The sequence below is a fragment of the Emiliania huxleyi genome (genome assembly GCF_000372725.1).
Source record: "Emiliania huxleyi CCMP1516 unplaced genomic scaffold EMIHUscaffold_87, whole genome shotgun sequence".
In the NCBI taxonomy this organism is placed as follows: domain Eukaryota; phylum Haptophyta; order Isochrysidales; family Noelaerhabdaceae; genus Emiliania; species Emiliania huxleyi.
In genome coordinates this window covers 256,453-269,236 of record NW_005195508.1, presented here as the reverse complement: position 1 = coordinate 269,236, position 12,784 = coordinate 256,453, and the positions used below count along the sequence as shown (strand labels likewise).

At 64.4% G+C, this 12,784-nt stretch overlaps 3 protein-coding genes across 3 annotated transcripts; all 3 read right to left on the bottom strand.

The window, feature by feature from the left end:
* Positions 1-8: 8 nt before the first annotated feature.
* Positions 9-2,832, bottom strand: EMIHUDRAFT_219662 (hypothetical protein; the record flags this gene model as incomplete). Its single annotated transcript, XM_005758319.1, has 7 exons — positions 9-898; positions 985-1,120; positions 1,192-1,317; positions 1,393-1,486; positions 1,593-1,656; positions 1,727-1,851; positions 2,012-2,832. 7 exons carry the CDS (start codon positions 2,830-2,832, stop codon positions 9-11), a joined length of 2,256 nt encoding a protein of 751 aa, XP_005758376.1.
* Positions 2,833-4,247: 1,415 nt separating this feature from the next.
* On the bottom strand, positions 4,248-6,851 carry EMIHUDRAFT_68856 (threonine-tRNA ligase; the record flags this gene model as incomplete). Its single annotated transcript, XM_005758318.1, has 6 exons — positions 4,248-4,778; positions 4,855-5,207; positions 5,228-5,507; positions 5,581-5,956; positions 6,070-6,429; positions 6,640-6,851. Coding segments are annotated over 6 exons (2,112 nt in total), but the record flags the coding sequence as incomplete, so codon positions are not given.
* A 3,239-nt stretch (positions 6,852-10,090) lies between these two features.
* EMIHUDRAFT_107093 (hypothetical protein) lies at positions 10,091-12,560 on the bottom strand (the record flags this gene model as incomplete). Its single annotated transcript, XM_005758317.1, has 4 exons — positions 10,091-11,227; positions 11,292-11,406; positions 11,501-12,207; positions 12,336-12,560. The coding sequence occupies 4 exons, from the start codon at positions 12,558-12,560 to the stop codon at positions 10,091-10,093; spliced, it is 2,184 nt and encodes a 727-aa protein (XP_005758374.1).
* Positions 12,561-12,784: the final 224 nt, after the last annotated feature.

Sequence of the window (12,784 nt, the reverse complement as noted above, 5' to 3'; positions counted from 1 at the left end):
CGGGACCTTCACCCGCACGTGACCCACCGTAGCGGCGTCACAGCAGCGCCCTCGGCCTCCGGTACGTAAGTTGCCCATGTTACGGGGCAGACTGCGCGTCCAGCCTCGCGGAGTCCGAGCTGGCGCGCATCCTGCCGCACCCCAAACATGCGCAGGCCGAGGTGCTGCAAGAAGATGTCGCTCCTCTTGAACAACTCGGGCGTGTACAGCGCGTCTTGAGAGCCCACCGCCCACTCAGCTGTCTTCCGAAAGCCCAGCCCTGCCTCGAAAAGGCCGACCACGGTGATGGGATCGCCCTCGGCAAAGACCCAGCTGCGGTCACATGTGAGCGGGGTCGCACGGTCGAGCAATCTGCGGTGCGTGTGCTTGTCCGCCTGCAGGTTTGCTCCGCTGCGAGGGTCGGCCGAGAAGCGTACGCTATTTCTATCGATGCGGCAGACAAGCCGCGCATCCCTCGCGGCCTCCAGCACCTGCTCGAGCTCGCGCCGGCTCTGCAGCTTGAGCAGCGGCGCACCAGAGTAGCCGCGTTGCATCATCCCTCCGCGGTCGAGGTTTAGGTCCCTCGCGTCCGCTGCGTAGACCCACACGTCAGAGAAGATGCGCGTGTGGGTGTGGATGAAGGCGTGCGCCAGCCAGCCGGTGTACGGGGCTTGGGCGGTGAACCACTGTGCATGCAGCCCCTCCTTGGGAAGCGCGAAGGTGGCGAAGGGCATGACAACCCCCTTGTTTGCAAAGTTGAGCAGCGAGAGCGGAACCACCGGCGCGGAGCTGAGAGGCTCGCTCGTGCGGAAGGCCACCATGGGCACCATTGGCGTCGCGAGGTCCCGCCGTGCGACAAAGGCGCCGTCGGAGCGGTAGAGCGGCCGCGTTACAAAGGCGAACGAGGCAGCCTCTGTGCCTGGACGGGAGGAAACGAGGCAGGGGGGTGAGCGGTAAGCGGAGCGGAATAAACCTTCGGGGTGGACGGGACAAGGGCTCGCGCACTTGGTAGGTCAAAGAGAAGGCACGCCTCACCTCCCAGCTCAGGCAGGCACACGCTGTCGCCATGCACCTGGAAGTCGAGCCCGGGCGACGGCCGGCTGCGGTCGTCGTCATTCACGTGGATGTGGTGCATGTAAACCTAGGTCAGGGTTGGAGTCAGGATGAGAGTCAGCTTTGAGGCTAACTCTATGTGACTCGAAGCGCGTGCACCTGGCTGCCATCGTGCGCAGTCGTGCCGACAAAGTATGCCGTCGTCAGTGTGTGGCCAGCGGGCTGTGACAAGTGCCAGCCACCCCATCGAATCATCGAGCCCGCTGGTAGAGAGCGCGGAAAGCCCTGCAAGGTGTGGATGACCCACGTGTGGGAGCCGTCCGCGTCGCTCCACGCATGTGTGCATCGCCGCTGCTGCACCATCACTTGCTGCGAGTCGTTGCCTGCGCCGTAGTGCAGCGGAAGATGGAACTCTGCGACCAGTGGGCTCTCCTCGCAGCGCTCACGTGCTGCCCTCGACGTGGCGTCTAGGAATGCGCTATGGCTCCGACGGCGGCGCCCGACGTCGGAGATGTGGCGCTGGAAGGTCGAGGCGTGTATGGCCGCTGTCCGCGATGCACTCGCGCGTGCCAGCTCCGCGCTCTCCATCTCGCCGTGCCTGCTGCTGAAGCAGCGCGTGCATGCCTCGGGCGGCGAAATGGATGGAGGGGCGCTCGTCTGGGGCGTGGCGGCGGAGCACGTGCTGCAGCGAAACCACTGCCGACCGGCACAGCCGAGGAGCGGATCGCAGGCGGGCTCGAGTGGCGTGGCAGCGCAGTCAGTCCCGTGAGTCCCAACTGATTCTCCATCGCCGCAGCTGCCACAGCGCCAATGGCCAATCTGATCGCACACCTGTGGAGCGCTCCCGCCGTCGCCACCGCTGCCGCCGCCGCCGCCACCGCTGCCGCCGCCGCCGCCACCGCTGCCGCCGCTGCCGCTGCCGCTCGCCGCTGTTGCCAGGCCGAGTTGGCGTCTCATTGCGCGGTACACAGGCGGAGACGGTGCGACGCGACTGCTCCCGAGCACGTTGTTTCCCCACTCCCAGCTATCGCCGCCGTGACTGGAAAAGACGCCCTCACACCAGCCGCGGCCATTCCTCTGTGAGGGCGGGAAGCAGCTCCGCTGCCGGACCAAGCCAGTCACGGTCGCTGTCGTCCACGCTAGCGTGGTGTCGGGGCAGCACGCGCGTTCGCCATTCGCGAGGAGTGGCTGCCCAACTTCGTTGGACTGATTGCTGACGTCGAGAAAGCCTACCTCGTCCATGAGCACAAGCGCTCCGGGGCTGGCCATCGCGCGCAGGTTTCGGAGGTCGAGCAGCGGCACATACCCAAAATGCCCCCCGTCCACGCTGACGATATCGCATTGCGCCTGTGGGTTGTTGCGGCTGAACACCGGGACAGTTTCGATGGTAGAGCCCTGGACGAGAGTGACGCGGCCGGGGAAGTAGTGATGTAGCACAGCCGAGACATTCGGGTCGACGACGAGGTCAAAGGCAATGAGGCGAGCGTGCGGGCTGCTACATAGCCACACCGTGGCTGAGCCGCCGCGAAAGAGTCCCGTCTCACACACCACTGGTCCGGATGTCGACCCGGTCCTGGCTGCCAAATTTGAGGCGTGTGCTGTGTAGGCGTCGACCTGCTGTCTCTTGCCTGTGATGGTTCCGCACTGGAAGCCAGCAGTATGGCAGCCCGCCCAGGTGCTCACTCCACGCAGGGCTGCCAGCACCTCCTTTTGGCACGCAGCGGCGGGGCTCATGCCCTCCACAGGAGTAGGCGCGGTCCACGTAGGAAAGTGCGCTTTCAGAAGCGCGCTCAATGTCATGTGCTGCTGGACTTCCGGACGTGTGAGCGCGCGCGTAGGTGGGGTGGCATTCCAAAGGCGCGACGTTCGTAAAATTGGACGAAAATCGACGCCGAAAAAGCCAAACCCGGTGAAAATGATTTTGGTTTGGAGATTGGGGTGTTCATGGGAGTTTCTTTAGCTGAAGAGAAATGGGAGTGAAATGTCGGGAGAGGAAGGGAGCGGGAGATCGATCGGCTATCTTGTATCTATCGCTCGGCGTCGCGGCCGCTCGAGGGCGCCGGGGCCGCGGCCGGTGGAGACCGATGTCGCCCGCGGGCGCCGAGCGTTTTTGATCTCTCGGTCTGTGGGCGCCCGCCCGCCGCCGGCCGGCTGCGGCTGAGGGTCGGGCCCCCTAGACTTAAAACAAAAACAAAATGGAGAGACAGTCAAAAACAGCCTGCCTCGTGCGAGTGTGAGTGACCCCAACAAGCCAAACGGCATCCGCCGAATAACATGTAATTAGGGCGACCAAAAGGGGCGATGGGCACGCACCCGCGCAGCGCCGGCTTTGAGCCACGCGCCTCGATACTTGCCTCGATCTTCAGAGGCGCGTGCCCCTTCCGCGGCAAGGACGACGACATCGAGGATGTCATGTTGCGCGATGGCGTCATCCATTCGTCAAGCCACCTTCATCGTGACCGTCGCCACCCTCGCCGCCGTCTCGCCTAAGTCGTCGCCTGCCGCCCTCGCCATCGTGGGCCTCGCTGCCGAGACGGTGCTTTTGCACCCTGGCTTAACTCTCCCACCCCCCTCCTATGCCGACGTGTGTCCCGTGCTCCCCCGTCCGCCGATGTTTTTGCTGCCGCCCGGGGGAGCTTTGCAGCGGTGCAGCGGGCCCTTTCCAACCTGCCGTGTGGGGAGGTCGCCCCCTGGTCCCCCCCCCCCCCCCCGGCCTCTCCGCTGAAATCTGCTGAAGTGTGCATGTGCTGACTGTTCTCGCCATTGTCCCACGCAGGAGCCAGCGCAGGTGCGTGTCTCGGTCTAATCGTAGTGGGGGCCCTGGCCCCCCTCTGCTTTCTGTTTTCTGTTTTTCAAAACGCCCGCCCGCCCGCCACCCCGAGGCGGCTCGGCCCCCCACGGCACAGGCCACAGCGCCGCACAGCAGCGCAGGCACACGAGCCGACGCCGAGAGATATCAAAAATTATTACCAAAAATAAAGCAAAACCAACGCTCGGGGCCCCCCGGGCGGGCCCTCGTCGTCCCGCATCTTTGTGTTTAGTACAAATACAGATGCATGACGCGCTCTCGAACGGGCCCGAAGCTCCGCTGCAAGAGCGTGCTGCCACTAATCCGACACCAACACACGTATAATTCACCTACTCACAAACGAACAGGATTTAGCCACATGGCATCCAATGTGATTGTGAAAGCGGTCAGCGCGGCACATGCTGCGTCACTTGTGGTCGGCGAGGAGCTGCTTGAAGTCGGCGAGAAGAGCCTCGACCGTCTTCTTGCCGTGCACCTCGTTGTCGCGCGTGCGCACGTTGACGGCCGCCTCGGCCGCCTCCTCCTTTCCGACGACGAGGATGAAGTTGTACTGCGACAGCTGCGCCTCGCGCACCATCTTGTTGAGGGTGCGGTTCGAGGCGTCGACGTCGCAGTAGAAGCCGGCGGCGTGCAGCTGATTGCGCACCTCCTCGGCGTACTCGTTGAACGCGGCGGAGACGGGGACGACGACGGCCTGCCGCGGCGAGAGGAAGAAGGGCCACTTGCCGGCGAAGTGCTCCGTGAGGATGGCGATCATCCGCTCGACCGAGCCGAGCACCGCGCGGTGAATCATGACGGGCCGCTCGTAGCCGGGCGGTAGGGCACCCGCCGCGCTCTCCTCCTCCCCGTCCTTGGGCGCCTCGGCAGCAGCCGCCGCGGCGCCCGAAGTCATGTACTTGAGGTCGAAGCGCTGCGGCTGCACAAAGTCGAGCTGGACCTGGCGTGGCCAAGGGGCGCGCGCCGTCGGACAGGGCGGGGAGGCACGCCGGCGGCGGGGGCAGCGGGACGAGCACCGTCGCGCACTGGAACGGCCGCTTGAGGGCGTCGTAGACGTGGATGTCGATCTTCGGCCCGTAAAAGGCGCCGTCACCCGGGTTGAGGGACCAGCCGCGGCCGCTCTTGGCCTGGTACTCGTCGAGCGCCTCCGCGATCATCCCCTCGGCCGTCTCCCACACCGCGGCGTCGCCAAGCGCGCTCTCGGGCTTGGTCGAGAGGTTGAGCGCGAAGTCCATCCCGAGCCAGCCGTAGATGGTCGAGATCATGTCGAGCACGTTGGCGATCTCCTGCTTGATCTGCGAGACCATGCAGAAGATGTGCGCGTCGTCCTGCTGGAAGCGGCGCACGCGCGTGAGGCCGGTGAGCGCGCCTGCGGGGCGCGGCGTGGACATGTCACTGGGACGCGTCCTTGGGCGAGAGCCGGTCTCGGCGGGGGAGGCTCGCCCGAGAGCTCGTTGCGGTGCAGCACGCCGAAGTCGGCCATGCGGAGGGGCAGCTCGCGGTAGGAGCGCTTGCGGTGCTTGAACATGAGGCAGTGGCCCGGGCAGTTCATCGCCTTGAGCGCGAAGGGCTGCCCCTCGCAGTCCAGCATGAACATGTTCTCCGCGTACTTGGTCGCGTGGCCAGAGGTCTGCCACAGCTTGAGGTTGTACATGTTCGGCGTGATGACCTGTTTAATAACTTTAATCAGTTAATTAAAGTACTCATCACAGCTGGAGGTTGTGCATGTTCGGCGTGATGACCTCCTCGTAGCCTCGGAGCCACAGCTGGCCGCGGATGAGCTCGACGAGCTTGTTGTACAGCCGACCGCCGAGCGGCTGGAAGAAGCACGACCCGGGCGAGAGGTCGTCGAAGAAGAAGAGCTCCTGCTTGATGCCGATCGCGCGGTGGTCGCGCTTCTTGGCCTCCTCCTGCAGCGCCTTCCACTCGGCGAACTCCTTCTTGTCGGGGAAGGAGACGCCGTACACGCGCTGCAGCTCGTCGTTGCCCGCCTTGCCGAGCCAGAGCGCGGCCGACGTCTTCGTGACGGCGAAGGCCTTGACCTTGCCCGTGTTTGGGAGGTGTGGGCCACGGCAGAGGTCGACAAAGGGGCCTGGAGGAGAGGGGGGGGGGGGGGCGCTGGCTCAGATAGCGCGGTTTTCTAGGCCGCTGGCATCTCGCTCATCGAGGTCAGTGCCCAGTGCGTCTCATCACGGCCAGAGGGGGAAGGCCTGCCACCCCCTCGAGGGGACCCCGCACGGGTACCCCGCACGGGTACCCCGCACGGGGGACCCTTGTGCAGCCCTTCTGCCCCGCCCTCCCCTCCTCTCCTACCCGGCCGACCCGGCCAAGCCCTGGCCAGGCCCCTCCTCCCCCGTCTCCTCTCCGGGCCAGCGCGCGCCTCGCCCAACACGTGCGCCGAAGAGTGCCTACGGTCACACCGCCAGCCGCGCCTGAGCCCTCGCGCCTCCCTCCCGCAAGCTGCGCGGTCGGCGGGAGAGAGAGGGCGCCAGAAGGTCTCCTTGCCGGCGGGCTCGTCCCACTTGTGCAGCCGCAGCTCGCAGTCTCCCTCCAGAGGCCTGACGAGGCCACCGCGCGGTGAGGCCCACGTGCTGGCGGAGGGAGGCGGGGAGGAGCAGACGAGCCGCGCCGTTGCACATCCCACATCTCCCACTCTGCCGCCGCGGGAGCCCCGCCCGCAGACTCGTCGCCGTCGGCGTCGACGATCTGCACCGTCCCGGCGTGGCGCTTGGAGTAGCGGACCTACCGCCAAACAGTCGTCCGCTGAGCGAGGAGGCTCGCGCTGCCGTCCGTGGGCCGACAGGCGGCGAGCCGAGGCGACGCAGGTGGCAGAGGCGAGGCCCTTTGAGATACCGGAGGCAATGTCGAGGGGCGAGGTCTCCCACGCCTTGCCCTCGATGGCCTTGCCGTCGGGCAGGGTCACTGTGATCGGCGGCTTTGGCAACGCCTCCAGCGCCGCCGCATTCCGCTGCTTGATCTCCTCGAGCAGCGCCAGCCGCTCTCCGATCCAGGCCTGCCCAAGGGGTGGGAGTGTTGGACCTCCTCGCGCGCCACGCCACGCGTGTGACGAGCGGCGCACACCGGCTCCGCTGCCAGGTCGAAGGGCACGCCGAGCCGGCCTGCTCCGATCTCGCCGCCGCTCGAGGCAGCGGTGCGCTTGCCCTCCTTGCGTGAGTGCGAGCTGTCAGCGGCGGCCATGTCGCTCGCGGCGGCGGCTAGAGTTGTGGCCGACAGCTCTGGGTACAGCGCGGCCAGCTTCTTGAGCGCGGCGCTGTTGTCGAGCATCGCTTGAGAGCTCGATGACATTTAATCCACACGGACGGACGCAAGGACGCGGAGCTGGCTGGACGTGGAGCTAGCTGTGGTCACCACGCAGCTGGCCAGCGGCACGCTTTTCTTTTCCAGCCCCCCCCCCCCCCCCCGAGATGATGAGCCACGGTCTGGCGGGTGGAGTGCTCTCTACTGCCGCGGCGCCCCTGTCGGTTCGGAGGCGCCCGGCGGCCGCGCGCTTGGTGCCGAGGCGTCGGTGTGTGCATATCTGCTAGCCGCAACAACCCCAGCACCAGCAAGCAGCAAGCCTCGACACCATCTCAACATGTCAGTATGTTCATATTATACCAAAAGGAGGGCTACACGACGCCCTCAACGCTGGGGTGCCAAGTCAGTATTTCTCTCGCTCCGGTCGGGACAGAGGAGTTGGCAGGGGTGGCGGGCTCAGGTGGTCCTGGCCTGCCATACACCCGATGCAAATGGGCCAAACCTTGGCACAGCCTCGCACAGCATCTAAGGATTGTACAGCCGCCTTGGCCCACTACGGAAACGGGAGTCTGGGACATTGCCCTCAACGAGGCACGCCTGTTCATTGCCTTGCCTTCAAAGGTCCTGATAAGGCTGCGCTACGTTCCCGTATGGAGATGCAAGGGCCAGTCCTTGCTTCAGCAAAACGGATGGCTGAGAGAAAAGCGAGTATCTCAAAGAGAGCAGGGCCCTTACACTTATTCGTGATGGCCGGGGCTGGGACAGGATCCTCTGCATTGCTTGCGCTTCTCGTGTCATCACCCAACGTCACCTTCCTAAAGACTGAACGGCTGGGCGAGGGCATGTGGGCTTTGCAGCGTGCCGGGCTGTTCACATGGAAGCGTCGCTGGGAACCAGAACTCCCAAAGGATTGGGGCGCAGCCATGCGTGTGTGGGACAACATTTGGGACCCGTCCAAGTCGGTGCGCGTGGAAAAGTCCCCCGAGTGGCACATACCTGGTCGAATGGAGAGGATCCTGGATTACTTCGAAGGCAGCGTTCCGTTGGCTTGCTTTTCATGTCACGATCCTCATGCTATCGGGCCGCAGCCTTGAACGGACATGAGCAGAATTATCCATGCCATGATATTCAATCAATGCTGCTCCATGCGGTCTATGCAGTACGGAAAGCGAACATCCGATGGACAATGGTCGCATACGAGGACTTGGTTCGCGACCCTTATGTGGTTGCAGCACATATCTTGCGCGCATTCCCCGAAATTGGCCTCATCAATCCAAATGCCCAGAGCCCACAAGTGTGGCATCACGGCCGCAATCGTCATTCATCAAAGTCTATTGTGCAGTACATCCTAGCTCACGAAACTTTTCAGAACAGTAACCACACAACCAGCGCACAGGCAATGCTGGACAACTGTTTGGGATATGATCAGGGGGGGCAGGGGGGGCCGGAGACCGACAGTGCCGCGAGCGAGTGAGCGGCGTCGACCGCTCTTACTACTCTTACTCTTACTGCTCTTACTACTCTCCAAGGAGCCCTTCCGTGCCTGGGCGGCGAAGGGGTATCCAGCTGGCCACGGTCTGTGCGCTGGCCACTGTCGTGCACCTCCTTCCTATGAATGATGTGCAGAGCTGCAGCGTGCAGGGTCGTGTGGTGTGGGGGGTATGTAATGGTGCGGTGTCTCTGTCTGGGTCTGTCTGCTCTCTGCTGTTCACATTATGCTAGTTGCTACACTTTTGCGGAGCCGAACCCGAAGGAAGACGCAAAACGCTATAATCTGATAATACACATTAACATCACGCTACTGTCGGTTGGCATAACATAAAAGCATTGACACCAAAATGAATGAACACCTCACACTCCACCATATCGCGAGGACGGCTCGGCGAGGGGCTCACGGCGGGGTCGCACACGGCAGGGGTGACGGGGCCGCTGTGGAGAGCGATGTGGTCAGGGGAACGACGAAACACAAATGGGACAAGCGCCAGCGGATCAAGGATCAGCACGGCGAGCGCGCTTTTGTTTTCCAGGCGAGATGATTGAGCTTTTTCTAGTCCGAGCCTGGCTGTTCTTCACCTTTCTACCTACCTACCTACCTTTTTCTGTGCGCAGTACAACAAAACAACAACGCACAAACACACACACACACACACACACAACACCAACACACAGCGTTCTGTGCCCCCCCCTCAAGTGCATTTTGTAAAAAGAGGGAGGGCGCGTCTTCCTGCCTTCGCCTCCTCCTCCGCCAGCTGTGCACCGCACGCCTGTGTGTCGCTCGAGCGAGCGTGTCGTCGTCATCTGTCTCGCGTCCACCCATACCGCGCGAACCTCCTCCTCCTCTCCACCTCCTCTCCACCTCCCCTACCACCTCCCCTCCACCTCCCCTCCACCTCCCCTCCACCTCCCCTCCACCTCCTTCTCCGAGCACGCGCACTGGATCGCGCGCTCGGAAGACGCGCCCGTGGACGCAGTTCGGGGCGCCCTCTACCCAGTCATCAGCGCGGGTGAAGGCGCGCACGACCTGACGATCGAGTGCGCGACGCCATTCAGCGACCGAACGGAACGCGACATCGAGAATGAGGCGGTATCGACGGCGGGACCGTCACGCGGACGGCGGAGGATGCACTCGAAGGGCGGGCGGAGCCGTCCGCAGTCGGCGTGGAGCGGCCAGATAGGGGCATGCGGGCGGCCGTTGCGCGCGAGGTTGCACTAGGTGCGCGGTGCGCGTTTCCGCTTTTTTTTGTTTTGAGTGCGCGCGCGAGTGGCGAGTGCTGTACGATTACTCGTGATGTGTGGCTGTGCTCCGGGTAGTGAACGAGAGAATGCCCGGGAAGTCTGCAGGGAGAAGAGGGGAGGACAAAACGTTTGCGACCGCAGCCGCAGACAGACAGGCATGGAGGACGGGGAGGACAAAACTCGCTTCGCAGTCAGTGCTAGCTAGTGAATGAAGAGTAATAGAACATGCGTGGAGTTGGTGGTGCGTGATGGTGGTGGTCAGACGATCTGGCTCATCTGAGCATGCGCCCCCGGCTCATCGCAGCCTTCTGCAACTAGCTCGTCGCCCACCGAGTCGTCGCGGCAACCCAGCGCTGGCAACTCACCAGGCATGCCATGCAAACCCACTGACTGCTCCTGCAGCTCTGTCTTTGAAGAGGAGCCGCGGGTCTGCGCCGTTCGAGCGAGGGCGGTGCCGCGGCGCACGCGTGACTGAGCCGTCTGCTTGGTCGCGCCGAGCGCTTGTGCGAGGAGGGCGATCGACACCTGGCGGTGCGGGTCCTCGTGGCAGCCGACGGCGAGGTCGTCGTACAGCCCATCGGCAATCAGGTCGCGCGGCGTCACCTCGAAAAAGCGCCCAAAGATGCAGCCGCCGAGCGCGGCGTCGTTCTCGTGCGCCATGACGATTGGCAGCTTGGCCTCGCGCGCGGCGCGCACCTGCTCTGCGAGCGCCTCGGCGCCATCGCCAGCCCACGTCGACCACTTCAAGTAGAGTAGCATGTGCGTCGCCTCGTCGCCGCCGCTGTCGCTCGCGCGAGGTAGCGAGGAGAGGCGCGAGGGCGGTGCGTCGGTGACAGAGATGCTGCCAGCCACGGCGGCCACGACCGCATTGGCGAGATCTCGCGCCCCGTCGTTCACAGTCGAGGCCCAGAGAACCACCGGCTTGGGGAAGGCGAGGCCGTCAGCTCGTAGCTCGCCCGGGATGCACAGGGGCAGCGCGTCCTCGCCCGCGTACTTTGGCGTCTTCAACAGCAGCGCCTCGGCGATGACCTTGAGCGAGACGTGCTGAAAGTCCTCGATCCGATGCCACACCACCATCGGCCAGCCGGCGTCAAAGATGGCGGCCTGAAGCTCCTCGGGGCACTCGGACCGCAGCTCGGCGAGCGTGCCTCCGCCCTTGGCCGGGTCTGCCTCGTGGACGAGCACGAGCGGCTTGCCCATCTCCAGCGCTGCGCGGACCTCTCGCAAGCAGTTTGTCGAGCGCAAGTAGCCCCGCGAGAGGAAGCAGAGCACCACCTGCGAGCGACCAATGTACGCCTCCAGCTCTCCGATGTTCTTGAGGTCGTCGACGTCGAGGAAGATCTCGCAGCCGGGGAGGAACTGCTGGAGCTCGTTCTTGATGACAGCGACGGCGTCCTAAAAGGGAGGAGGGTCAGGTCGTCTCCGCACGAGCAAAACGGTGGGGCAGGGGGTGGCAAACCTGCCCCGTGCTCCAGACGTGGCTGAGGAAGAGGTGCCACTGCTGGCCTTCGGCGAGGGTGATGCCTTCGCGCATCGGCTCGCGCTTCGACGAGACGAGCCGCATGAGGGCGCGCCTTCCAACCCGATCTAACGGAAATGTAATCCGATCGCCACTCGATGATGCCGTCCTTCGCCACCGCGCCACTCGGTCCCGAGGTCCCACAGTACCTCACGCCGTTGACGGTGAGATAGTCGTAGATGAAGCCACTCTCCACATCAAAGGCGACCACCTCCAGCCCAACCGGCGGCACGCCGCTGATGGTGCACATCTCGTTGTTGCCGTAGCTGAGCGGGTAGTTTGGCGACGCGGCGCACGAGCCGCCGTCGGTGAGCGAGCACGGGCCGGTGATGAAGTAGCCGCCAGGGAGGAGCGGCGAAGGCGGCGGTGAAGGCGGGTACGGCGGAGCCCGGGGTACGACGGAGCAATCAATGCCACCAGCTTGTTCAATGCACACTTCAGCGTTCGGTGGCCCCATGTCTCCGGTAGGATCGTAGGGATAGCATCCCGAAGGGATCTCATTGACGCACGCGACGCACTTGCACGCCACGCATTCGCCACATGCATTCTGCGCGGCCACCCTGCCGACGAGCAGCGCGGCGGCGGCCAAGCGGACGTGTGTGACGGATACTCCGAGCGAGGCGACTCGCGAACGCCCGAGCAGCAAGGATCCCGCGCAGACGAGGCCCGTCTCGACCAAGCCGAGGCCCGTCTCGACCAGCTTTCGGAGCTGCCCAGCGGCCCACGACTCGGGCACGTTCACGGGCATGATCTCGGTCAGCTTGGTCGGGTGGTGCCCCTTCGCCACCTCAATCTTTGACGCCTCGGGTTCGAACACTGCGTGCCCGTCCGCCGTGGCGGGTTGGCAGGTGCCCACCTGGGCGGCACGGGAGAGACGCTCAGACAGGAGACTTAGACAGCAGGCGGGCGGGCGGCGGCAGGAGATGGGGAGGACCAGAGAGGCGTTTCAGTGCGTGATGCACCAGCGTGGCGGGTGCAGTGCACCTGACTCGCCCGCTCCAGCTCTCCCGTTTCGACCTCGAGCAGCGAGGAGTCGGTGAAGTGGAAGGAGGCGGGGACTCGAGAAGGGTTCGCCAATCTGTCGATCGCCCGCCACTCGCCGCCGGCGCGCACGCAAGAGACAGAGAGATTGACGAAAGCTGTCGGGCACGAGATGATCGCCCGGTGTGTGGCCGCGGCCGTGCTGAGGACGATGACGGCGACGCTCATTGGCAACGGAGAAGCGCGCTTGCGGCAATCCTTCACCCTGTCCTTCACGCGCCGCGATCAAGACCGCCGCGATTGCTATACGGCGTGTCACGTATGTTTTTTCTTCCTTTATCACTTGCGCCGCCGGCTCGTCGCGGCCTTCTGCGGGTCCGCGTGGCAGCCGACGGCGAGCCCATCGGCAATCAGGTCGCGCGGCGTCACCTCGAAAAAGCGCTGGATACCAG